At 37.6% G+C, this 26,647-nt stretch overlaps 1 protein-coding gene across 2 annotated transcripts in view; it reads right to left on the bottom strand.

The window, feature by feature from the left end:
• The window catches only part of P3H2 (prolyl 3-hydroxylase 2), a 175,288-nt gene that overhangs the window by 31,354 nt on the left and 117,287 nt on the right, over positions 1–26,647 (bottom strand). For both annotated transcript variants that reach the window (XM_025286561.3, XM_044943619.2), the window contains exons 2-3: positions 12,417–12,569; positions 10,027–10,216 (exon numbers count right to left, since the gene is read on the bottom strand). In XM_025286561.3, coding sequence (XP_025142346.3) covers positions 10,027–10,216; positions 12,417–12,569 — 343 coding nt within the window. The remainder of the gene's footprint in view (positions 1–10,026; positions 10,217–12,416; positions 12,570–26,647) is intronic.

Genomic DNA, 26,647 nt, shown 5'->3' with positions numbered 1-26,647 from the left:
CAAAGTGAGTGCCATGGTCACACATGGTACTCTAACCACACACTCTGAGAGCAATATCATTATTATTATTATTATTCTCACTTATGACCAGAAGTTGTTTTCATGGCGAAGAGAAAGCAAGTGACTTGTCAAGGCTTCCTAACCAATGATCACTAGACTAATTACTGAAATGAAATGAAAAGTGAAATGAAATTGCTCAGTTGTGTCTGACTCTTTGTGACCCGATGGACTGTGGCCCACGAGGTTCCTTCATCCATGGAATTCTCCAGGCAAGAATACTGAAGTGGGTTGCCAGACTCCAAATCTTCTGGCTCCCTCCTCCATACATCTCTCTTTCTTTCTGTGATCCTTGTCATGGCTCCTGAAATTGACACAGGTTATCTCATCTCACCCACCCCCAGCTGAATAGTGACTTCCTTATTTAACAACTTCAGGTCTTTCTTTGGGCTTAGATGGTCTGAGGTGTCCTGGAGTCATGATGGGAAGTTCAGACCCCAGTTATGTTAAGGACCAGATCAGAGAAAGGAACTACTCTGTACATGGGGAGACCATACAGAGAAGTGAAGCCACAGTGCTCCTTTTCTTGGTTAATATTTTCAAGCAACCTTAACTAAAGGAGAAATAGAAACAACACTCCTTTACATCTATTGACCAGGAACTTATTCTCAGTTCGGTTCAGTTCAGTTGCTCAGTCTTGTCCGACCCTTTGCGACCCCATGAATTGCAGCACTCCAGGCCTCCCTGTCCATCACCAACACCTGGATGCTACCCAAACTTATGTCCATCTAGTCGGTGATGCCATCCAGCCATTTCATCCTCTGTCATCCCCTTCTCCTCCTGCTCCCAATCCCTCAAAGCATCAGGGTCTTTTCCAATGAGTCAACTCTTCACATGAGGTGGCCAAAGTATTAGAGTTTCAGCTTCAGCATCAGTCCTTCCAGTGAACACCCAGGACTAATCTCCTTTAGGATAGACTGGTTGGATTTCCTTGCAGTCCAAGGGATTCTCAAGAGTCTTCTCCAACACCACAGTTCAAAAGCATAATTCTTCTGTGCTCAGCTTTCTTCACTGTCCAACTCTCACATCTATACATGACCACTGGAAAAAACCATAGCCTTGACTAGACGGACTTTTGTTGGCAAAGTAATGTCTCTGCTTTTGAATATGCTGTCTAGGTTAGTCATAACTTTCCTTCCAAGGAGTAAGTGTCTTTTAATTTCATGGCTGCAGTCACCATCTGCAGTGATTTTGGAGCCTAGAAAAATAGTCAGCCACTGTTTCCACTGTTTCCCCATCTATTTCCCATGAAGTGATGGGACCGGATGCCATGATCTTATTTTTTGGAATGTTTAGCTTTAAGCAAACTTTTTCACTCTCCTCTTTCACTTTCATCAAGAGGCTCTTTAGTTCTTCTTCACTTTCTACCATAAGGGTGGTGTCATCTGCATATCTGATGTTACTGATATTTCTCCCAGCAATCTTGATTCCAGCTTGTGTTTCTTCCAGTCCAGCATTTCTCATGATGTACTCTGCCTATAAGTTAAGTAAGCAGGGTGACAATATACAGCCTTGACGTACTCCTTTTCCTATGTGGAACCAGTCAGTTGTTCCATGTCCAGTTCTAACTGTAGCTTCCTGAACCTGCATACAGATATCTCAGGAGGCAGGTCAGGCGGTCTGGTATTCCCATCTCTTTCAGAATTTTCCACAGTTTCTTGTGATCCACACAGTCAAAGGCTTTGGCATAGTCAATAAAGCAGAAATTGATGTTTTTCTGGAACTCTCTTGCTTTTTCAATGATCCAACAGATGTTGGCAATTTGATCTCTGGTTCCTCTGCCTTTTCTAAAACCAGCTTGAACATCTGGACATTCACGGTTCATGGATTGCTGAAGCCTGGCTTGGAGAATTTTAAGCATTACTTTACTAGTATATGAGATGAGTGCAATTGTGCGGTAGTTTGAGCATTCTTTGGCATTGCCTTTCTTTAGGATTGGGATGAAAACTGACCTTTTCCAGTCCTGTGGTCACTGTTGAGTTTTCCATATTTGCTAATACTGTTGGTGTTTTAGTAACTTAAGTTGTGTCTGACTCTATGTGACCCCATAGACTGTAGCCCTCCAGGCTCCTCTGCCCATGGGATTTTCCAGACAAGAATGCTAGAGTGGGTTGCCATTTCTTCCTCCAAGGGATTGTTCCAATCTAAGAATTGAACCCTCGTCTCCTGCTTGGCAGATGGGTTCTTTACCACTGAGCCACATGGAAAGCCCCCTAATACTATAGAAACTGGTAAAATAGGAGAAGGATGAAAAGTAAAGAATCTGAAGGAGCACTTTGTCTCTTTTTCTTTGTTTCCCATTCTTTGTCCCCATTCTTGTCACTTGCAAACGGGTGGGGATCCTGAAGTGTAGCAGTTTTCATGCTCCTTTTATTAACAGCTCTGGGTTCTATCTCATCCAAGCAGGAGCTAAGGAAACACAAGAGGCTAATGTCCCAGAAAGAAAACCCTTTTTATACTTTGCCCTGACTCTGATTTTTACAATAAAGAAGGAGGCAGTCTTTTCCATTAAGAAAACAGTCCATTCATGCTTGTGCAGAGTGAGTTCTCTGGAGAAAAATGATAAAACTTCCCTACTTTATTACTGTACATTCTAATTCACAACTGCCTCTTTTCAAGAGGCTCTCTATTAGGCAGAGTTTGGCTTATATCTGGATGACCTTGAAGACGGAACCCAAAACAAAACAGAAAGGACATACATGTTTTCTGGTGTGTAGGACAATGTGCCAGTTCTCTAAAACCTGGCTAATCAATCCAATATAGGACAGACAATAGCATCACTATTATCCTTTGGTTCTTAATTCCACATTGAGGATGTGAGGAGAAGAATGGGTTCTGTTTATTTGATTAGTATGTTGCAAATAAATAGCTAGATATTTTATTTCTTAAGAAAATAACAAACAACTCTCAAATGTTTCTCCTAGTTTTGCTGGCCATTTGCTTTCCTCTTTACCTTGTAATACACACTACTAATTTCAAATGACAAGCAAAAGGAAAATGTGGGAAATATACACAACACAATCTGAATGAAAGTATTTTTCAAAGCAAGGTATAAAAAGCAGCAAAATAAGACTGATAAAATTATATCCTTTAGGGCTTTCAATGAACATGGCTAGCAATAAATAACTTCATTCAGAAGTCATTTGTAGTTTTCTCCAATTTGCAACATTCTTCTAAATCTAAAATTAAAAAATTCTGGCTTTCTAAATACATTCTGTAGTTAAAAAGCCAATTTTACTCCTAATTGAAAATAGTTTTGAATCTGATAGGAATTTACATGGAGTAATGATATCCTTTTTATTAGTTAGATTCCTTGCCTCTGTTCTATATCAAATTTTATTGTGCAATTAATATGTTTTAATATGTTTGAGACTCAAGATACTTGTATGGAAATACTTTTAAAGATTTCTATCTCATAATAAAGTGGATGTGCTTCAAATTCCCAAGAAGACAACATATTTCTGTAACATATAATATTTGATTGAACTTGAGAGACTATGATTTTTTTATTGCTGTTCTTTATTGGAAGTGGAGTGATGGTGGTGGTAGCTGTGTAAAGTATTAATAGCCTGAGTTAGGAGACTTCTATTCTTTTCCAGCAACCAACAGCTGTGGTGACCTCAGAAATGACAAAATGTTAATCTGTAAGAATTTTTCAGTCAATTCTCTTAAACCAGATATAGGACATTTGCCAGAACTGTTCCGTGGCCATTGGTAGAGGCAGGTGTAGAGACAAATGCGGGCATGAAAACAGGGCACCTATCCTTAAAAACAGAAGATAGTAAACTTTAATAAAGGAAATCAGTGAACCAAATAATGCTGCTGTTACTGCTAAGTCGCTTCAGTCGTGTCCGACTCTGTGCAATCCCATAGACGGCAGCCCAGCAGGCTCCCTCGTCCCTGGGATTCTCCAGGCAAGAATTGTGGAGTGGGTTGCCATTTCCTCCTCCAGTGCATGAAAGTGAAAAGTGAAAGTGAAGTCGCTCAGTCATGTCCAACTTGTAGTGACCCCATGGACAGCAGCCCACCAGGCTCCTCTGTCCGTGGGATTTTCCAGGCAAGAGTACTGGAGTGGGGTGCCATTAAAAGTAATCAGTGAACTAAAATGGACGGGAGTGGGTGAATTTAACTCAGATGACCATTATATCTACTACTGGGGGCAAGACTCCCTTAGAAGAAATGGAGTAGCCCTCATAGTCAACAAAAGAGTCTGAAATGCAATTCTTGGATGCAGTCACAAAAATAACAGATGATCTCTGTTCATTTCCACGGAAAACCATTCAAGATCATAGTAATCCAAGTCTATGCCCCAACCAGTAATGCTGAAGAAGCTGAAATTGAATGGTTCTATGAAGATCTTCTAGAACTAATAACCAAAAAAGATGTCCTTTTCATTATAGGGGACTATAACACAAAAGTAGGAAGTAAAGAGATACCTGGAGTAACAGGCAAATTTGGCCTTGGAGTACAAAATGAAGCAGGTCAAGGTTAACAGAGTTTTGCCAAGAGAATACATTGGTCATAGCAAACACCCTCTTCCAACAACACAAGAGAAGACTCTACACATGTACATCACCAGATGGTCAATACCAAAATCAGACTGACCATATTCTTTGCAGCAAAAGATGGAGAAACTCTATACAGTCAGCAAAAACAAGACTGAGAGCTGACTGTGGCTCAGATCATGAATTCCTTATTGCAAAATTCTGAAATTGAAGAAAGCAGGGAAAGTCACTGGACCATTCAGTTCGGTTCAGTTCAGTTGCTCAGTCGTGTCCAACTCTTCACGACCCCATGAATCGCAGCACACCAGGCCTCCCTGTCCATCACCAACTCCCAGAGTTCACTCAGACTCACGTCCATCGAGTCAGTGATGCCATCCAGCCATCTCATCCTCTGTTGTCCCCTTCTCCTCCTGCTCCCAAACCCTCCCAGCATCAGAGTCTTTTCCAATGAGTCAACTCTTTGCATGAGGTCACCAAAGTACTGGAGTTTCAGCTTCAGCATCATTCCCTCCAAAGACATCCCAGGGCTGATCTCCTTCAGAATGGACTGGTTGGATCTCCTTTCAGTCCAAGGGACTCTCAAGAGTCTTCTCCAACACCACAGTTCAAAAGCATCAATTCTTCAGCGCTCAGCCTTCTTCACAGTCCAACTCTCACATCCATACATGACCGCAGGAGAAGCCATAGCCTTGACTAGACGGACCTTTGTTGGCAAAGTAATGTCTCTGCTTTTGAATATGCTGTCTAGGTTGGTCATAACTTTCCTTCCAAAGAGTAAGCGTCTTTTAATTTCATGGCTGCAATCACCATCTGCAGTGATTTTGGAGCCCAAAAAAATAGTCTGACACTGTTTCCACTGTTTCCCCATCTATTTCCCATGAAGTGATGGGACCGGATGCCATGATCTTATTTTTCTGAATGTTGAGCTTTAAGCCAACTTTTTCACTCTCCACTTTCACTTTCATCAAGAGGCTTTTGAGTTCCTCTTCACGTATGACCTAAATCAAATCTCCTATGATTATAGAGTGGAAGTGACAAACAGATTCAAGAGATTATATCTGATAGACAGAGTGCCTGAAGAACTATGGATAGAGGTTCAGGACAATGTACAGGAGGCAGTGATCAAGACCATCCCCAAGAAAAGGAAGTGCAAAAAGGCAAAATGGTTGTCTGAGGAGACCTTACAACTGCCTGAAAAAGAAGAGAAGCTAAAGGCAAAGGAGAAGAGGAAATATATATCCATTTGAATGAAGAGTTCCAAAGAACAGCAAGGAGAGATAAGAAAGCCTTCCTCAGTGATCAATGCAAAGAAATAGAGGGAAACAATAGAATGGGAAAGACTAGAGATCTCTTCATGAAATTAGAGCTACCAAGGGAACACTTCATGCAAAGATGGGCACAATAACAGACCTAATAAAAGCAGAAGATATTAAGAAGAGGTGGCAAGAATACACAGGACTATACAAAAAGATCTTCAGGACCCAGATATACATGATAGTGTGATCATTCACTTAGAGCCAGACATCCTGGAATGCAGTCAAGTGGGCCTTAGGACGCATCATTATGAACAAAGCTAGTAGAGGTGATGGAATTCCAGTTGAGGTATTTCAAATCCTAGAAGATGATGCTGCTAAACTGCTGCAATTCAATATGCCAGCAAATTTGGAAAATTCAGCAGTGGCCACAGGGCTGGAAAAGGTCAGTTTTCATTCCAATCCCAAAGAAAGGCAATGTCAAAGAATGTTCAAACTACCGCACAATTGCACTCATCTCACACGCCAGCAAAGTAATGCTCAAAATTCTCCAAGCCAGGCTTCAAAGGTACGTGAACTGTGGACTTCCAGATGTTCAAGCTGGATTTAGAAAAGGCAGAGGAACCAGAGATCAAATTGCCAACATCAGTTGGATCATAAAAAAAGCAAGGCAGTTCCAGGAAAAATATCTACTTCTGCTTTATTGACAATTCCAAAGCCTTTGACTGTGTGGATCACAATAAACTGTGGAAAATTCTGAAAGAGATGGGAATACCAGACTGCCTGACCTGCCTCCTGAGAAATCTGTATGCAGATCAGGAAGCAACAGTTAGAACTGGACATGGAACAACAGACTGGCTCCAAATCAGGAAAGGAGTATGTCAAGGCTGTATATCGTCACCCTGCTTATTTAACCTATATGCAGGGTACATCATATGAGATGCTGGGCTGGATGAAGCACAAGCTGAAATCAGGTTGCTGGGAGAAATATCAGTAATCTCAGATATGCAGAGGACACAACCCTTATGGCAGAAAGTGAAGAAGAACCAAAGAGCCTCTTGATAAAAGTGACAGAAGAGAGTGAAAAAGCTGGCTTAAAACTCAACATTCAGAAAACTAAGATCATGGCATCCAGTCTCATCACTTCATGGCAAATAGACGGGGATACAATGAAAACAGTGTGAGACCTTATTTTGAGGGGCTCCAAAATTACTGTAGATGGTGACTGCAGCCTTGAAATTAAAATACCCTTGCTCCTTAGAAGAAAAGCTATGATCTACCTAGACAGCATATTAAAAAGCAGAGACTTTGCCAACAAAGTTCTGTCTAGTAAAAGGTATGGTTTTTCCAGTAGTCATGTATGGATTTGAGAGTTGGACTATAAAGAAGGCTGAGCCCAGAATTGATGCTTTTGAACTCTGGTGTTGGAGAAGAGTCTTGAGAGTTCCATGGACTGCAAGGAGATCCAACCAGTCCATCCTAAAGGAAATCAGTCCTGAATATTCATTGGAAGGACTGATGCTGAAACTGAAACTCCAAAACTTTGGCCACCTGATGCGAATAACTGACTCATTGGAAAAGACACTGATGCTGGGAAAGATCGAAGGTAAAAGGATAAGGGGGTGGCAGAGCATGAGATGGTTAGTGGTTAGATAGCATCACTGACTCAATGGATATGAGTTTGTGCAAACTCTGGAAGATAGTAGAAGACAGAGGAGCCTGGAATGCTACAGTCCATTGGGTTGCAAAGAGTCACAACTTAGCGACTGAATGACAATAATCTTTGTATCATGACATATTATAACTAGATTTATTATGGCAATCAGTTTGAAATGTGTAGGCATATGCATTTCTAAAATGTAAAAAAAAAAAAAAAAGGCCAAACAAATGCAAATTGATTTCCAGTTTACTTCCTAGTCTAAATTTTGATAGACATTTCCTAATTATCCTACTAAAAAACCTCAATATTTTGACTTATATTTTCACAGATACAGAGTATTATTAGCCCTTTTAATGTCTAAAATATGATTAATGGATATATAGTCTCCTCCCTTCTTTCCCTCATCCTTTTCTTCTTTCCACCCATTCATTTAACAATTATTCACTGAACACCTGCTATTTGCCAGTCACTGTAAGTAGGCTTATGGAAAAGGAAATGGCAACCCACTCTAGTATTCTTTCCCGGGAAATCTCATGGACAAAGGAGCTTGGTGGTTGACAGACCATGGGGTCACAAGAGTCGGACACGACTTAGCAACTAAACCACCACTACCATAAGTAGGCACTGAGGATTAAGTACTTAAGACGATTGGACAATAGCCAAGTGATAGAAAATATTTTCAATTTTCTATGAGTGGAAATGAGTATGGCATACCCTAGGAATTAAAAGAAGTACAGCAGGAGTGGATTAAAGAGAGAAAAAGAGAGGAAGAAAATATATACTATTATGCAGTGATGAAAGTCTTTGTTAAAGGTTTTGGATTTCAAGTGCAATGGAAGCCACTGGGGTGTCTAGCAATGTCAGTATGTCTATAAACAGAATTCCCATTTTTTGAAACCTGTCCTGTCTGCTCTACAGAATAAAACCTGATCAGAACATGAGGACCAGGAGGGAGGCTATCACAGCAGATTAGTCAAAATACACTGCTGATTTGAGCCAGAAAAGTAGCAAAAGGAGTGGAAAGAATTAGAAAATCTTAAATGCTGTTAGGAAGCAGCCTCCATCAAAGTTTAGTAACAAGTGGGAGGGGAATGAATAGGAATTGAAGGAAATGTAGAGTTAAAGATATCTAGGGCTTTGGTTTGAGCTACTAGATGAGTGATGTTTTCAATGAAGACAGAAAACACTGGAAGTTGGGGAAAGCAAATTGACTTTATTAATTTGGATTTCTATGAGTTTGTGTGCAGGTAAACATTGTTTTTCATGCTTTTTAACTTGGAACATAGTATATACTCAACAAATATGTATTAAAGATTTATTATTGACTAAATAAACTTTGTCAATTTTCAGCTGTGTAGATCTTCAAAGTATAGGCTTCAGAGTGAGAAAATCCTAGGATTGATTTTCAACTTCACCTTAATCCCATTACTTAATCTTTCTGAGGTCTAAACTGCTCATTTAAAAGGGGAGAAGAGGGTGAATAACAATACCCACAGGGAGTTGTTTAGAGGATTAAAAGAAATATAAAAGTGATATAACTATATAAAATGTATACTGCAACTGCTAAAAAAAAGTTGCTTATTGTTATTACTACCAATAAGCAAAAATAAACTGTTACTAATAATAATTCACAGACTGTTTAAATATTAGTGATAGTAACTGTTTACCTATAAACATTTTGCAACTTTTGACTTACCATTAAAAGTCAACTTGATTTATAGCATTTTTTGTATTTATCAATCTTTTAAATTCTTTTTCTTCAACCTTCTCATCTTTTTTCTGAGAACTATCCTTTTGTTATATTAATATTCTCTTACATTTTCTTCTAACAGTTCTATTTATTATATTAGTGTAATACAATTTAAACTAATATTAAACTAATATAATACAATATAAACTAATATTGTATTAGTATAATACAATTTGTCTTTGTGTATTTTTTCATATGCAGCAGAGAACTCACTTCCCACCATAACATTAGGTTAGGTTAACTAGTCAACCTCCTCAGTTAATGTCACTTTGTGATATATTAAATCCCTGTATGTAATAAGTTATTCATTTAAGTAATTGAAGAAAACTATACAAAAGTATTCACTACTACATGGGTAAACATAATGAAAAATTGCAACTTTCTTAATATTCATCAGTAAAAGACTGGTCAAATAAATTATGCTTTCCCCATATAATGCAGTAAGGTAGATCTACATGTACTTACATGAGAAGAAATCCACAATATGTTGTTAAGCATAAGTAAAACAAAAACAAAACATATACTTAAAAGCAGTATTTATAATATTGACTCATTTTAATAAAAATTAAATAATAATTATAATAAATACATAGATATTTAAGTATGCACATGAAAAATCTTGGGAGCACAGTCACCTAAATTTAAACTAGGGAAAATAATTCATGGGAGACATGATGTGATATGTACATGAGAATCTTTTTACACTATTTAATTTTTACAATACATACTTCTACATTGTTGGAACTGTTTGGCATCTAGTTTTTTCTACAATCAGAAAATCAAAGAAAAAATAATCTTTACCTGCAATGGCTTCATAGAGACCAGCTTTGTACCCTAAGTATTCATATTCCTCAAATCTCTGAGGACCCTCACACAGGGCTCTGCACTCCATGTCTTCATTGAAATATTCTCTTAAAGCTTGTTCAAAGTACTTGATAGCTAGTTCAAAGTCATCGGCCTCATAGTGTTTGACTCCTGCACTGTAACTCTCCTAGAAAGAAACAGAAAAAATAAAATTTTTAAGACCACCCAAGAAGAACTTGAATGGCAAGATGCAGGCAGATTCTAGATCACTTAGGAAGTGGGGCAGGAGATTCTTTCACTGTGAAAGATAAAGAAGGGTCTCACTGGGAGATGAAGGGTAACTGCCCTGGCTTCAGTTCAGTTCACTTCAGTCACTGGCTTCAACTCATTATAAATGAGAAGGGATTGACTGAGTAAGCCTACTGCTGCAGCATCAGTCAATTTCATTTTCTTCCTGAGATCACTCAAGACTTTGATTTCTAACCTGTTTGAATGTAGGTAGGGCTATGCAACCAAGTGCAGGAAGACTGATGTGGATGGATGAGATGCTCATTTCCAAGCCTGGTTCAATTTTTTAAAAAAGAAGAAAAAAGACTTCCATCTAAAATCTTCCTCTCTTAGCCTTTTCTTCAGTCCCTTGAAGGTCATACTTTGAGAATAGTGATTTCATTTAAAGGAATAATTGTATACATGCATGCTCCATCTTTGCATGGCAGAAAGCAAAGAGGTGCTGAGGAGCCTCTTGATGAAAGTGAAAGAGGAGAGTGAAAAAGCTGGCTTAAAACCCAACATTCAAAAAACGAAGATCATGGCATCTGGTCCCATCACTTCATGGCAAATAGATGGGGAAACAATGGAAATGGTGACAGACTTTGTTTTCTTGGGGTTCAAATATCACTGCAGATAGTGACTGCAGCCATGAAATTAAAAGATGTTTGCTCTTTGGAAGAGCAGCTATGAGAAACCTATAGAGCATTTTAAAAAGCAGAGACATTACTTTGCCAACAAAGATTCAGATAGTCAAAGCTATGATTTTTCCAGTAGTCATAAATGGATGTAAGAAGGCTGAGTGCTGAAGAATTGATGCTTTTGAACCGTGGTGTTGGAGAAGAGTCTTCAGAGTCCCTTGGACTGCAGGGAGATCAACCCAGTCAATCCTCAAGAAAATCAGTCCTGAATATTCATTGGAAGGACTGATGCTGAAACTGAAGCTCCAATACTTTGGCCACCTGATGCGAAGAACTGACTTACTGGAAAAGACCTTAATGCTGTGAAAGACTGAAGGCAAGAGGAGAAGCGGGTAACAGAGGATGAGATGGCTAGATCATATCACTCACTCGATGGACATGAGTTTGAGCAGGCTCCAGGAGTTGGTGATGGATAGGGAAGCTTGGCGTGCTGCAGTTCATGTGGTCACAAAGAGTTTGACATGACTGAGTGATTGAACTGAAATGATGCTCAGTCGCTCAGTTCTGTCAGACTCCTTGTGACCCTATGGACTGTAGCCCTTCAAGCTTCTTTGTCTATGGAATTTTCCAGGCAAGAATACTAGAGAGGGTTTTCATTTCTTGGGGGACAAGAAATGTTCTTGGGGGATCTTCCCAACCCAGGAATCGAACCCATGTCTCCTGCATCTCCTGCATTGACAGGCAGATTCTCTACCACTGAGCCTCTTGGGAAGGAATAATTATGTAACTTTGTTGTTGTTTTTCCATCTCTAAGTTGTGTCCGACCCTTTGCAACCCCTGGACTGCAACACACCAGACTTCCCTGATCATTATCTCCCAGAGTTTGCTCAAACTCATGTCCACTGAGTCAGTGATGCCATCCAATCACCTCATCCCCTTCTCTTCCTGACCTCAATCTTTCCCAGCATCAGGATCTTTCCCAGTGAGTTGGTTCTTTGCATCAGGTGACAAAAGTATTGGAGCTTCAGCTTCCTGCTTCAGCTTCAGCTTTATGTAGCTTTAAAAAAATAAAAAATTGAAATGTACGAGTACCCTGGAAAAACCACTGAATTGGTTGCTGGGAAATCATGGGGTGACTTTGAGCAATTCACATGGGTTTCAACTCCAGTGGGTAAAATTAAAGTGCTGAAGGTGGGAGGCATGGGGACACAGGGGAAGGCTGAGGCTCACAAAGGGCTACAAATATTTATGTCATGTCTTACTTTTCACCATATCATACTGCTTTTCTAAGTTAATTTTAATTTCTCTCTCAATATTTTTAGCCCTGCACTACAATGTTTCATCTTAAAGTACAAAAATGTAACTGTATTGGAAATTGAGAATCAGTGTGAGATATCCACTCATAGGAATTTGCTCTGAATCCATTGAACCTTGGTAGCACTAGCTCCTCATGGTTAGTGCAGGATCCCCAAAGCTTACCAGGTGTGGTTTGGCCTCCCGATCTACCAGCTGGAGGTCTTCAACTCCTGCCATTGTTCTGTAATTCTCGATGTTCTGCTGCATTTCCATGTGCTCGGGGTTGGCCATGAAAAATGTGTGTGCTGCGGCCACTGCCTTTTCCATCTGGTTAAGCTATAAAGAGGGGGAGAAAAAAAGGACCAAATGAAGGCAAATATTTCTAAACCACATTGAGTACCAGTCCAAGGGTTCACAGACTGAAAGTGCCAGGGCTGGGTTCATTCCCTCCACCCAGCCTCCACACTAAAGGGCAGGAGGTTAATAAACAAGTGCTCCTAAAATGATATGTGGGTATGGGTATTTTGACTATGGTGAAAATGGATAAATGTGCTTTGTTCTAAGTTTGTTCTCTTCTCCCTCATTTCGAAGCCATCTGTGTTTCCTGGCAAATTGAATTGACATGCTTCTGTTTGTTTTTTGATTGATCAAAATTAAAAACTGCCAATTCTGTGCCATGTCTGATTCACATTCTCAATATTTTTGTCTCTTTTCTCTGATTTTCTTTTTGTTCCTTTTGGCTTTAATCCTGACAATAGAGGAATAAACCGTGACTTTCTGAAGTATGAGATTGGGGATACATTCCACTACACCAAGTTTGCTATAAAGGCTTTAGAATATGAAGAACACAGATTTTAAAATAATTATTCCAATCCATACAAGATACTATAGTACAGAATATGTACTACTATATTTCTTTGATTAAGAAATTGATTCCAAACTTACACTTGGATTCTCATCAGTACAAAAAGAAGGATTTTCAATAAAATACAAAGACACTATAAATCTCCTCTTAAACCATAAGTGGTTTGGCATATTAAGATATGCTGTTCCCCATGTAACATGCAATGGTGTATTGTTTTAAACAAAATGAAATTAAATTTGTTTGATTTAATACATTTTGCCCTGTTTTCTCCATGGAGAATATCTATAGACAGAGTCTGACCTCAATTCAGAAAAGTGAATAGTCACACTAGGACTAGTCATTTTCACAATGAAATATAAATTACATTAGGTCTATTTTGAAGTGTCATTTCAGTTCAGTCACTCAGTCATGTCTGACTTTGTGTGACCCCATGAACCTCAGTACACCAGGCCTCTCCGTCCATCACCAACTCCCAGATGCCACCCAAATCCATGTCCATTGAGTTGGTGATGCCATCCAACCATCTCATCCTCTGTCGTCCCCTTCTCCTCCTGCCTTCAATCTTTCCCAGCATAGGGTCTTTTCAAAAGAGTCAGCTCTTCGCATTAGTTGGGCAAAGTATTGGAGTTTCAGCTTCAACATCAGTCCTTCCAATGAACACCCAGCACTGATCTCCTTTAGGATGGACTGGTTGGATATCCTTGCAGTCCAAGGGACTCTCAAGAGTCTTCTCCAACACCACAGTTCAAAAGCATCAATTCTTCAGTGCTTAGCTTTCTTTATAGTCCAACTCTCACATCCATACTTGAACACTGGAAAAACCATAGCCTTGACTAGATAGACATTTGTTGGCAAAGTAATGTCTCTGCTTTTGAATATGCTGTCTAGGTTGGTCATAACTTTCCTCCAAGGAGTAAGCGTCTTTTAATTTCATGGCTGCAATCACCATCTGCAGTGATTTTTGAGCCCCCAAAAATAAAGTCAGCCACTGTTTCCCCATCTATTTGCAATGAAGTGATGGGACCAGATGCCATGATCTTAATTTTCTGAATGTTGAGCTTTAAGCCAACTTTTTCACTCTCCTCTTTCACTTTCATCTAGAGGCTCTTTAGTTCTTCTTCACTTTCTGCCATAAGGGTGGTGTCATCTGCATATCTGAGGTTATTGATATTTCTCCTAGCAATCTTGATTCCAGCTTGTGCTTCTTCCAGCCCAGCGTTTCTCATGATGTACTCTGCCTATAAGTTAAGTAAGCAGGGTGACAATATACAGCCTTGAGGTACTCCTTTTCCTAGTTGGAACCAGTCTGTTATTCCATGTCCAATTCTAACTGTTGCTTCCTGACCTGCATACAGGTTTCTCAAGAGGCAGGTCAGGTGGTCTGGTATTCCCATCTCCTTCAGAATTTTCCACAGTTTGTTGTGATCCACACAGTCAAAGGGTTTGGCATAGTCAATAAAGCAGAAATAGATGTTTTCTGGAACTCTCTTGGTTGTTCGATGATCCAGCAGATGTTGGCAATTTGATCTCTGGTTCCTCTGCCTTTTCTAAAACCATCTTGAATATCTGGAAGTTCAAGCTTCACATATTGCTGAAGCCTGGCTTGGAGAATTTTGAGCATTACTTTACTAACGTGTGAGATGAGTGCAATTGTGTGGTAGTTTGAGCATTCTTTGGCATTGCCTTTCTTTGGGATTGGAATGAAAACTGACCTTTTCCAGTCCTGTGGCTACTGCTAAGTTTTCCAAATTTGCTGACATATTGAGTGCAGCATTTTCACAGCATCATCTTTCAGGATTTGAAATAGCTCAAATGGAATTCCATCACCTCTACTAGCTTTGTTCGTAGTGATGTTTCCTAAGGCCCACTTGACTTCACAATCCAGGATGTCTGACTCTAGGTGAGAGATCACACCATCATGATTATCTGGGTCATGAAGATCTTTTTTGTACAGTTCTTCTGTGTATTCTTGCCACTTCTTCTTAACATCTTCTGCTTCTGTTAGGTCCATACAATTTCTGTCCTTTATCGAGCCCATCTTTGCATGAAATGTTCCCTTCGTATCTCTAATTTTCTTGAAGAGATCTCTAGCCTTTCCCATTCTGCTGTTTTCCTTTATTTCTTCGCATTGATCACTGAGGAAGGCTTTCTTATCCCTCCTTGCTATTCTTTGGAACTCTGCATTCAGATGCTTATATCTTTCCTTTTCTCCTTTGCTTTTCACTTCTCTTCTTTTCTCAGCTATTTGTAAGGCCTCCTCCGACAGCCATTTTGCTTTTTTGCATTTCTTTTTCTTGGGGATGGTCTTGATTCCTGTCTCCTGTACAATGTCACGAACTTCCATCCATAGTTCATAGGCACTTTGTCTATCAGATCTAGGCCCTTAAATCTATTTCTCACTTCCACTGTATAGTCATAAGGGATTTGATTTAGGTCATACCTGAATGGTCTAGTGGTTTTCTCCACTTTCTTCAATTTCAGTCTGAATTTGGAAATAAGGAGTTCATGATCTGAGCTACAGTCAGCTCCTGGTCTTGTTTGTGCTCACTGTATAGAGCTTCTCCATCTTTGGCTACAAAGAATATAATCAATCTGATTTTGGTGTTGACCATCTGGTGATGTCCATGTGTAGAGTCTTCTCTTGTGTTGTTTTGAGAAATGAAATTCACTGTTACTGAACAAGTAAATATGGAATCATGGAAGGCATAAAATATTCAACTGAGTTGGCTTTTGACAGTCTGGCCCTCAAGTATCTGTAAGAAATCCTGAGCTATTTCATGATATATAAAAAATCTTATCCATCACTATAGAAAACATAAACTGCTGTATTTTAAGATCTGACATCCTTATCTTTGTCCAATAATAGTAAAGCCTTCCCTTTTTAATTTGCATATTCTTAGCTACTGCTCTTCCCTTCATTCAATCTTCCCTGATACCAGTTTTGCCTGCCACCTTTACTCTTGTTCTCACTTCAGGGGTTTCAGAAATTATTTTTGCTGTCAAAAATCACTAATTTAGGATTTCTTGTTTCTTCATTAATTAAAATTTCCTTAATTCCTCATACACCAACACAGACAAATATGAATTATATGGACTCTACATAATGCCAAATATATAGATACAGAGGAAGAGGAATAGGTTCTAAATTGGGTATATATTTACACTGACTGAACAAATGAACCTGAAAAAAGTCATTTAAACATCTGTATCTTGGTTCTACATTAAGAAACCCCCATAACACCACCTACTACATAGGCTTTTGGAAGAATTTATTGATACTACATAGGATTTTGGAAGGATTTATTGATAGTGCTTCAGGAATCACTAAAACCTTGAAAAAATAAATAACAGGATACAATTTATATATGATCTATTAATTTCAAGGAAGTAAATATATCCTCATTAATGCTGAGTATGCATAGTCTGAAACTGCCATAAAAATGTATTTTATGAGGATATAATAAGATAAGGTGGTCGGTGAAAATGGCCTCCATTTAAGAGTCGACTATAAGCTATGAACATAACAGGTTAGCATTGACACACTCTAGTTTTATAACACCAGCCATTAACATTGAATGAACATATATTTTTTACCTTCCTACCTTCATGTTTTGCTCAGACTGTACCCCGATCTTGAGATCTTTTGTTTTTTGTTTTATTCTTATTGAAATCTAACATATCCTATAAAGGCAAGTTTAAATCCTGGCTTCTCTAAGAGATTTTTTCTCAACCCTAAAGCTATAGTCAAGCATTGCTTATCATCTTACCCTCATTCCTCTACTGACACTGATGAGACTCTGCCGTACATGGCACTTAGCTGACTACACTTGTTACTCCCAGTAAAGCTCTCTGAGGATAGGGACCACAGGACTTATTTATCTTTTTTTCCATCTACTTTATAAACAGATGATGTCTATGATATGTCCAAGTAAAGATAAAAACAAGTTCTAAGAAGCAAATTTACACACAAATCAAAAGGTATATTACATATGAGTATGCTTCACAAGCTATAATGGACTAAAAAGATGGAAGCTTAATAGCAAAATCTCTGAAGTTATTATTCACACTGAGAGCTTCCAATATTGATTATCACTGATTAATGTGATTCAATAGCTCTTGAAAATGGTCAGCCAACACTGACAAATTGGTTCCTTCTCTTAAATTTGACCACATTAGTTTCTTTGCTTATTTGGTGCTTTCCCTATTTATAGCCCATTATTAAACACAATCCCATGTTCTCCAATATAAATATAAAGAAGATTCCATGACTTAAGTTTAATCCATAAAACTGGCTTTTAAATTATTGTGAACCAGTTCAGGAAACTAGCATTGTCTTCCAGAGACTATAAAACAGGCCATTATTTTAACTGGAAGCCTGATATCTGTGTACACCTTTTTAGAAATTAGATACACACACCTAACACAGTAGGAAAATCCAGGTGAACATGTGTATGCTACATATACAGCTGAACTGTTAGATGGAGATTATTATAGGGTCTTATAAGAATTAGGTTTCAGCTAAGGAAGATTCTACCAACTATTCCACTGAAACAAATAAGAAGCTAACTGCCTTTAAAGGCTTCAAATTGGATTTCCTCTAAGAACAAATTGAAATATACCCACAGGAGAGAGTAACTCTAGTGTGAGGGTAACTCCATGCATTAGAAATATAAACTGTAAAATAAAGAACAGCTGGAGAAAGGAGGATGATTCAACAAGACGGCATGACAAGTTTAAGGGAGTTTGCTGCTCTACCGTGATATGAGAAATACTGTTAAGAAATGCTTTGAGAAGCACTGAGCCATTTCATCTCAGGCTATGCAGAGCTAAGGCAAACATTTTCTCCTGCCAGCCATGCTACATGGAAAAAAACTAATTAAATCAACACCCTGCTGATGTTTGGAAGTTACTCTTCCCACTGCTGAGTGAATCAGACTCTTGCTGTTCAGTCGCTAAGGTGTCTGATTCTTTTGACCTCATGGACTGCAGCACACCAGGATTCCCTGTCCTTCACTATCTCTGGGAGTTTGCTCAAACTCATATCCATTGTGTTGGAATCAGACTCTACTGACTCAAAAATGATTTTTCACAATAATAAAGTAGTATTTCAAAAATATACATTGACTACTTAAAAACCTTCAATAGCTATCTAATGACCACTGAGGTAATCTCAGAAACTATGTTCCATGGCATTCAGGACACTGTAGGATTTGGCCCCTGCTCTATCTTTCTATTCCTATTCACCACTATGCAACTTTTCCCAGGAAATTTCTAGAAAATTTCCTAGAAATTTTATAATTTCCTATCCTCTTATTCAAGAAAACACAGATAGACCCAGAACTCCAGCCATACCAAGTTCTTTATTTCACTCATTCACTTATTCAGCAAATATTTGCACTAAATCTATGCCAGGCACTGTGAAAGTCAATGAGAATAACTACACAGCCAAAATAGACAAAACCCCCACTTTCCAGGTGCTTATGGTCTCATCCAAGGGGACAAGCCTTAAATAAATAAATCATTAATGAAAGTAAGTGTAGATTGCATTAAGTGCTACGAGGAAATGAACAGACCGTCCAGTACAAGCTGATTGGGTTGGGATAGGACTCCGTTAGATGAATTAGTCAAGGAAGGACTCTGCAATGGGATTTTTGAGCTGATACTTAAATGCTGAAAAGCCAGTCATGAGCAGAAGAGGTGGAAGAGTGATCCAGGCAAAAGAAAGTCAAGGGCAAGAGCCCTGAAATGGAAAAAGTCTTGACATGTTTCCAAAGCAGAGTGGAGACTAGGGAGAGTGACTTGAGAAGTCAGAGAACAGATCGCTTGTAGGCTATGGTAAAGAGTTTGAAAATGATACCATCAACTCAAAGGACATGAGTTTGAGCAAATTCCTAGAGATAGTGAAGGATGTGGAGCCTGACGTGCTGCAGTCCATGGTGTCACAAGGAGTCGGACACAAGCGAGCAACTGAACAACAACAAAACTAAGTGCAAGAAGAAATCATTAAGGAATTTTAAGTAATACCTAATTCATATTTTCAAATGATAATTCAGACTGCTACATGGAGAAAGATCTTGGGTAGCAGGCAGGAGAACATTTCAGTAATGCAGAGCAGAGGTCATGTTTTTACATAACAAAATAAAAATAGGACAGCACAGGTTTGCCACCTCCCTCCTCCTTTTCCTCCCATCCCTCTTCCATTCCTTTCTCCTCCTTTCCATTTTTGCCCATTCTTGACATAGCAATGTTTCTCAATTCAGAAAGCAGACACATAGCCCAAAATGAAACAATTCTAAAATTTTCAAACTTATTTTAGGAAAGATGAACAAATTCCTTCGCTTCTGAATTAGCATAAATATGAAGCTCAAGCATTTTGAATATGAGTTTAGAACAGCTTGTAAGACATGTGCAAGAAAGGAAAGGGATTGATTCTAAAACACATTAAAACACATTGAGAACACTGTATACTTTTGAAACAGAGTATTTAAGATAATGTTGGATCTTCTGAAGCCTTTTTATACAGTCAGGGTAAAACATCAAGCCTGAAATAAGTAATTTCAATTCTTGTATTCAAGCAACATTTTCAATAAAGAGGGGAATTCTTTCTCTATTTTTATCACCCTAACTGGGAATTCATCCGATACCATGCATTACAGTTTGATGCAATGCTATTAAAATATCTTTTTATCTTGGCTCTTTGCTTAAAATTCCACAATAGTAACTTAAGAGAATTTTTAACCCCATGTGAAGTTTCTTACCTACTACCAAACATGTAAATAGACAGTGAAGACATCCCATTTCTAAGCCATAGTGGAATTTTTAAGCTTGATTAGCAGTATAATCACACTAGCTGGAAGGAAGGGAAGTCACCAGATTACAGCATATCATGCAAAACACTAAAAATTTATGGGCTAAAAACTTCCATCTTTCTTTTATGAAGCAGGAAGATTTTTTTTTTTAATAATAGTGACACCCAATCTTTTCATAGATGTTTCAGCTCTTGTTAATGTCTCCAAATTTACCTCAAATTTTTGCTAGCCCAAAGTTAATTTTCCTTTAAAAACCACATCAGTAAATAAGTAAATTTTACATAATTGAAGAACATATTAAAAGAAGACTGTTAAAGACCCACCAAATTTTAAAAAAAAATTGAAAGCAGTTTGTTCAAACCACTGAATTAAACTAAATCCTACTAATTACAGTGTTCCAAATGTAAAGACCAGGCTTTTCAATGAAAATTCAAACTCAGGAAATTCCCCAACATTTCCATATAATGGAGTCAGATTTTCAGAGTCCAAAAACAGCTATATGAAGAATAACTTTACATTCTTATTCCACCACTTCTGGTGAGGTTACTGGCCTTTATGTTGCTAATTTAACTTGTAAAAAGCCCCATATACTGAGCTATTTTCATAATTCAGCTATGCTAGATAATTGTTTGATTTTCCTAATTCATATAATTAATTTTAGCAGACATTGAGGACTACGTGATAGCCTGTGTTGTCCTTGTTGTCGTGACTACTAAGAAGCTCAGAACTAAATTTTATTCTCATTTGCATTAACTGTATTATGCTGTGTTCTAGTATATCAAACTGAAGCTAGTATATTTTCATTATTTTCTTTAAGTTTGTTTTTGTTATTTTTCCCCATTTCAAAAATCTCATTATAGAAATAATTGATTTAGCAAGGTAACTTCAAGTTCTTTTGGACACAGAAAACGTATAATTTACTCAAAAGATAATGCCCCACAGTAAAGGAAATTTCTAGTAATTAAATTCTTTCCTACTTGTCAAGGTAGAACATATAGAATTTTTTAGCTTTAAAGAACATATATTAATTCACAAATTAGGTGTTCATGTTAATATAGAAAGGGAACTTATCTTTGCATGTATGGAATGTTAGTCTAAAGTGTAGTCATGGTTATGAGTAAATATTTGTAGCTTTCAAAATGCTGTTTGGTAAGGATTAGATGAGAAATGACACATTTAAAGAGTAACGTTTTCTCTTGAGGATTAAGTTGGAAAGGAAAGATATGTTTTTTAAAGCACTTTCTTTTGCCAAACAGCTTATACCCTTATTTATTGTCCTGAGCCTGATTAATAGACTTTTGTTTTTTCTAAACACTCTGGTGCAGTTTTAATCTTATGTTTACAACTTAATGTTAAACACAGATAGTAACTTGCCACCATCAAACGAGCTCTGTGGAACAACAAATCTATCAGTTAAGCATGCTAGATTTCTTATCTAAATAAAAACCATATTTTAGGGTAAGGAAAACACTAAAGTAAAGAAGCAAAACTTTTAAACGTGTTATTTCATATTGGAGACTATTTAAAACAAAAAGTCCTTGACTTTTTGAGGAAAACACACACACACACACACACACACACACACACACACACGGAACTCAAAGCATTAGCCAAAAAATATGTGTGTGCTTAATTTGGACCAAACCTCTCAAGCTGTCTGTGTATTATCTAAGTTCCTAACAAGACAGCGGCCAAGACTTGGATGGCTGCTGGGTGAGCAGAGAGGACTATCTCAGTGATGCAATGTGGAAAAGCCCTATTTACCACATATCAGATGAAATTGATGTGTGGTTTATTGGTATGCCACTGTTATTTTTGGTTTTAAACATTAGGACAGGGTAAGACTGCACTACTGAGAAAGCGTCTCAACTTCGGTGGTATTGTCCAGAAGTCTCCCTTGAGGTGTCAGGGAATGACTAATGGTTACCGAAAAGTAAGTTTGGGCCAAGACCTCTCTGACATTTGCTTCCTGCTACTGTTTTTGGAGACACAGTTTTAATCCTCTTTGAAAATGTCTTTGGAAGGTGGCTGTCACTCATTTTCAACTCCAGTTTTGCCAATGTCACATGTCTATTGTAGTAGTCATTACTGCCATGTAAAGAATCTTACTCATGTCTGATTTTGAAAAATAAATAAATAAATAAAAATCTAATATTTCTCTTTGTGAGCTCAGAACTGCACTCTCCTTTGTGACTCCCATATCATGTGAGCACCATTTTGTTTGTGAGCTTGTTAATAAGAATTTAACCTTGTATGCTATTGTATAGTTTGCAACACAATTTACAATACTACTGATAAAAATTAAAATAATAAAAATGAATCATTTATCAAGTGTATATTCAATTCCTCTTGTGAAATTCTTGAAAAATGTGGAAGATGAACCCCTACCTCACCTTAGATCCAGTACAAAAGTGGTTGACTATTATTTACAAGAACACATTATAATACAAACAATGATCTATAGCTTCACGGGGAAATAGTGCTGGCACAGACTGAGTGGCCCTTAATGAACTCGATGGTATAAAAACAAAGTTTGTTGTTCTAACTGTTCACGCATGCTTAACTTCTGCCTGGTTTTCATTATGATAAATGGAGATGAGTGCTGTCTATCCCTAGTGACCCATTAAAAAAGTTCTAGCTAGCCATCACTTTGCTCGAGCCAACAGCCTAATTGCTTACAACCAGAGTTATGTCTCTGTAGTCATCAGCAGCCAGATCATATGTTTTTTTCACTCCAAACTGTACAAAGGTGCAATCTTTTTAATTTATCTGTCAAATAACTGACAAATGATTGCAAATGCAAATAAACTAAATTCGGGCTTTCTGCTTCAAAGGTATCCTTTAAAAATCAGCAGTGAAAGCTTAAAATAGATCTGACACTGATTTTTTATTTCTTGAGAATAGAAAAGCTTTTCCAAACTTTTATGTATGTTAGTCGCATGGTTTTGTGAAATAAAAAAGTGACGGGTATAAAATGCTTGTCATAGATGAGAAGGAATGGGAGAACCAAGGACTGAGACTCAAAGTTTGCGTTTATGTTCTGTTTCTCTTGTAAGCACTCAGGTATCCTAAGTGGACCACAGATGGAAGAGTATGTGCCAGGGAAAGGAAGTAACACACTGGGCTTTGCCTCGATAAAAATTGTAACAGTACTAGGATAGCACTAAGAGACAGCTTGCCAAAACTGATGACTTGGGGAGGGGCTTTGGAGTTTAGTGAGTATATAGAAAAATTCAGTCATTGCAATTTCTCTTTCTTTATTGAGGTGGATCATTTTTAAAGTCTTATGTTGAATTTGTTACAATATCACCTCTATTTTATGTTTCAGTTTTTTGGCTGGGAGGCATATGGGTTATTAGCTGCCCCACCAGGGACTGAACCAGCACCCTCTGCATTGGAAAGTGAACTCTTAATCATTGGGCCACTAGGGAAGTCCCATGTTGTGACAGTTTCTAACATCTTTTCATTTTGGTCTCCCTTCCATTTTGCGTTTATGAAACAAAATTTAACTTCCTACCCAAACCAGTCCACTGTGAGAAATGTAAGAAAAGCAAACAAGCAAAGCAAACACTTTCACACGTGCACCTTTTTGGGATAAATATGCCATGTTCCTCTATGAAATACAAACTTTTTCTTACTCTTTTAAGGGTGGAGAGACTTACTTCAAAAAGTATTTCAAAGCCTTCGTTTCAGCTCATATGGAAGAAAGCACCATGGCTGCAAATCAAACGGAGAGTCACTCCAAAGACCACTCTTGGAGGGGACTTCTAAAAGAGTCTAAGGTCCTTTCAGGGTTTTAACCCATCAGGCAGACTAATGGGGACTCTTAACCTGACAGCCCACAGGGTCTTACTAAAGAGGTGGTTTTGATGATAAGAGTTCTTTCAATGTTTCATAAGCTCCTCTGGCATCATTCCTGCATTTTGTGAAACATTCAGCCACAGCAATAACCTTAGGCTATACTGTAAATTAAGTATTCCTGCATATGCACAGGTTAACTATAAACCCAGACATTTCCTCCATACCTCAGTCAATAGACTATACTGGAAAGAAGTTCCAGTCAATTTGAATTTCTTAGGAGGCTAAAGCTTGTAGAGAATTTGCTTACTTATTAAACATATCAGGTAGCATTCATTTTCTGTTACTTTGGTGGCAGCTGCATTGGTCTTCTGAGAACTAACTTCTATTAACCATAGATAACCCGGGCTAGAAAGGCCCTTTAAATCATACAGTACCATTGCTTCATTTAATGTGTGGATAAAACATTTGCAAAGAAAATCAGGAGCAAAACTATAGTTAGAATCTGTATCTTTTCTTAAAACATTCACAAACACATACTTCGGATTTTAATCCCGTAATTTCAAAGTAGAGGTGGGTTCATGCATATCTGGCCCATGTAAAAAGTGTTTGCTGATCACCTCTTCCATAGAAAGAACTATGATAAGTGTTCTCTGGGGATATAAATTGTTTATAATATTGTCCTCAATCATTTGTTAAATACAGCTCAACAGGACAAAGAGACACACAGATTATTAATCTCAAGAATTCAGACTCTATGTGATTAGAGGGGAGAGTAAGTTACACTCAACACAGTACTATAGAAATTGAAAGAAATTTGAAACCACAATAACCTATAATGTACAGGAAAGACATCATTGAGAAAGTGGGATTGAGACTTGGTCTTGAAGAAAGGAAACATGTGTATATCTCAGATGCAGAATAGGATGAGCTGAAAGAAATAGGGATGACTCAAATATTCTTATAGAAAAGTAATTTGGCTGAACTGGCTCATGCAAAAGGTCTAGATTGCAGAGTAATGGAAAACAAGGTTGAACAGGGATGGAATTTGGTGCTCTTTGAACACTAAAGTGCTTTGATTTTTTATTCTTGGAAAAAGAGACTCAGATGTATCTATGTGTGCATGTATGTGAGTGTGGTCATGAAAATCTCCCCTGCTTCATTTCAAAAAGAATTTGGAAAATAACAATTACAATATTTGAGGTAACTACAAAAAACTTTTTCTTAAGATTTTGTTTTTTTTGGAGCTCTTTTAAGTTCAGAGCAAGATTTAGAAGAAAACAAAACAAAACAAAACAAAACAAAACAGAGATTTCCAATATCCCCTATGCCACCAAACAAGCATAGCCTCTCCTATTATCAGCATCCCTAACTATAGTGGTATATTTGTTACAACTGAGGAACCTATATCAACACACCATAATCACCTGAAGACCACAGCAATCACTCTTGGTAGTGTATATTATATGGATTTAGAGAAATGAATAGAGACAAGTATATATCATTAGGGTATTATATAGAGCATTTTTATTTCCTAAAAATCCTCTGTTCTCCAGCTATTCATCCCTCCCCACCCTAACCCCTGGCAACCATTGATCTTTTTATTGTCACCAAAGTTTTGCCTTTCCCAGAATGTTATATAATTATAATCACAGTAGTGTGTCTTTTCAGATTGGCTTCTTTCATTTAGTAATATGCATTTGAGGTTTCTCTGTCTTTTCAAGGCTTCATAGCTCATTTTTTTTTAGCATTAGTATCTGGATGTACCACAGTTCCTTTAGTTATTAACCTACTAAAGTATGTCATAGCTTCTTCTAAGTTTTGCAAATTACCAATAAAGCTGCTACAAACATCTGGGTGCAGATTATTGTGCAAAAACAAATTTTCAACTCCTTTGGAGAAATACCAAGGAATGAGATTGCTGGACGGTGTAGTAAGAGCAGTTTAGGTTTATAAGAAACCACCAAGCCATGTTCTGGAGTGACCTCACCATTTTGTATTCCCATCAACAATGAATGAAAGTTCTTATTGCTCCACCTTCTTGCCAGCATTTGATGTGAGTGTTCTGGATATTGGTCTAATAAAAGCATATTAGCATTTCCTTTTTCCTTGGATTTGCAATTCCCTGATGAAATATGCTGTAGAAAATTTTTTCATATGCTTATTTATTATTTGTATGTCTTTATTGGTAAGGTTCTGTTAAGGTCTTTATTCATTTTTAAATTGGGATGTTGGTTTTCTTATTTTTGAGCTTTAAGAGTTCTTTGCATATTTTGGGTAAGAATTTTTTATGTCAAATGTGCCGTTTGCCAATATTTTTCCTAGTCTGTTGCTTGTGTTCTAATTATCTTCCCACTGTCTTTTGCAGAATAGAAGTTTTAAATTTGAATGAAGTCCAGCTTATCACTTATTTCTTTCATGGATGGTGCCTTTGGTATTGTATCCAAAAAGCTACTTCCATATCCAAAGTCATTTGTATTATCTTCTAGAAGTTTTATATTTGTGCATTATACATTTAGATCTATAATCAATTTTGAGTTAATTTTTGGGAAGGACATAATTTTTTTTTAAAGACTACCTTTGCTGCATGGTATTGCCTTCACTCCTTTGTCAAAGATCAGTGAATATATTTATATGGGTCTATTTCTGGGCTCTTTACTCTGTCCTATTGATCTACATATCTGTTTTTGTGCCAGTACCATACTGTTTTGATTACCATAGCTTTGTAGCATAGTTTCAAATTTGAGCACGTGATACATCCAGCTTTGGCTGTGTTATGTTTTGTATATTTTTCAAGAGTTTTTTGGCTTTTTGTGGTCTTCTGTGATTCCATACAAATTTTAGGAGGGTTTGCTCTGGTTTTGTAAAATTGTCCTTCATATTTTGATAGAAAATATATAAAATCAGAAATTAATGACAAGAAAAAATTGAAAAAAATAAAC

Source organism: Bubalus bubalis, chromosome 1, assembly GCF_019923935.1.
Source record: "Bubalus bubalis isolate 160015118507 breed Murrah chromosome 1, NDDB_SH_1, whole genome shotgun sequence".
In the NCBI taxonomy this organism is placed as follows: Eukaryota; Metazoa; Chordata; class Mammalia; order Artiodactyla; family Bovidae; genus Bubalus; species Bubalus bubalis.
This window is presented reverse-complemented; position numbering and strand designations above follow the sequence as displayed.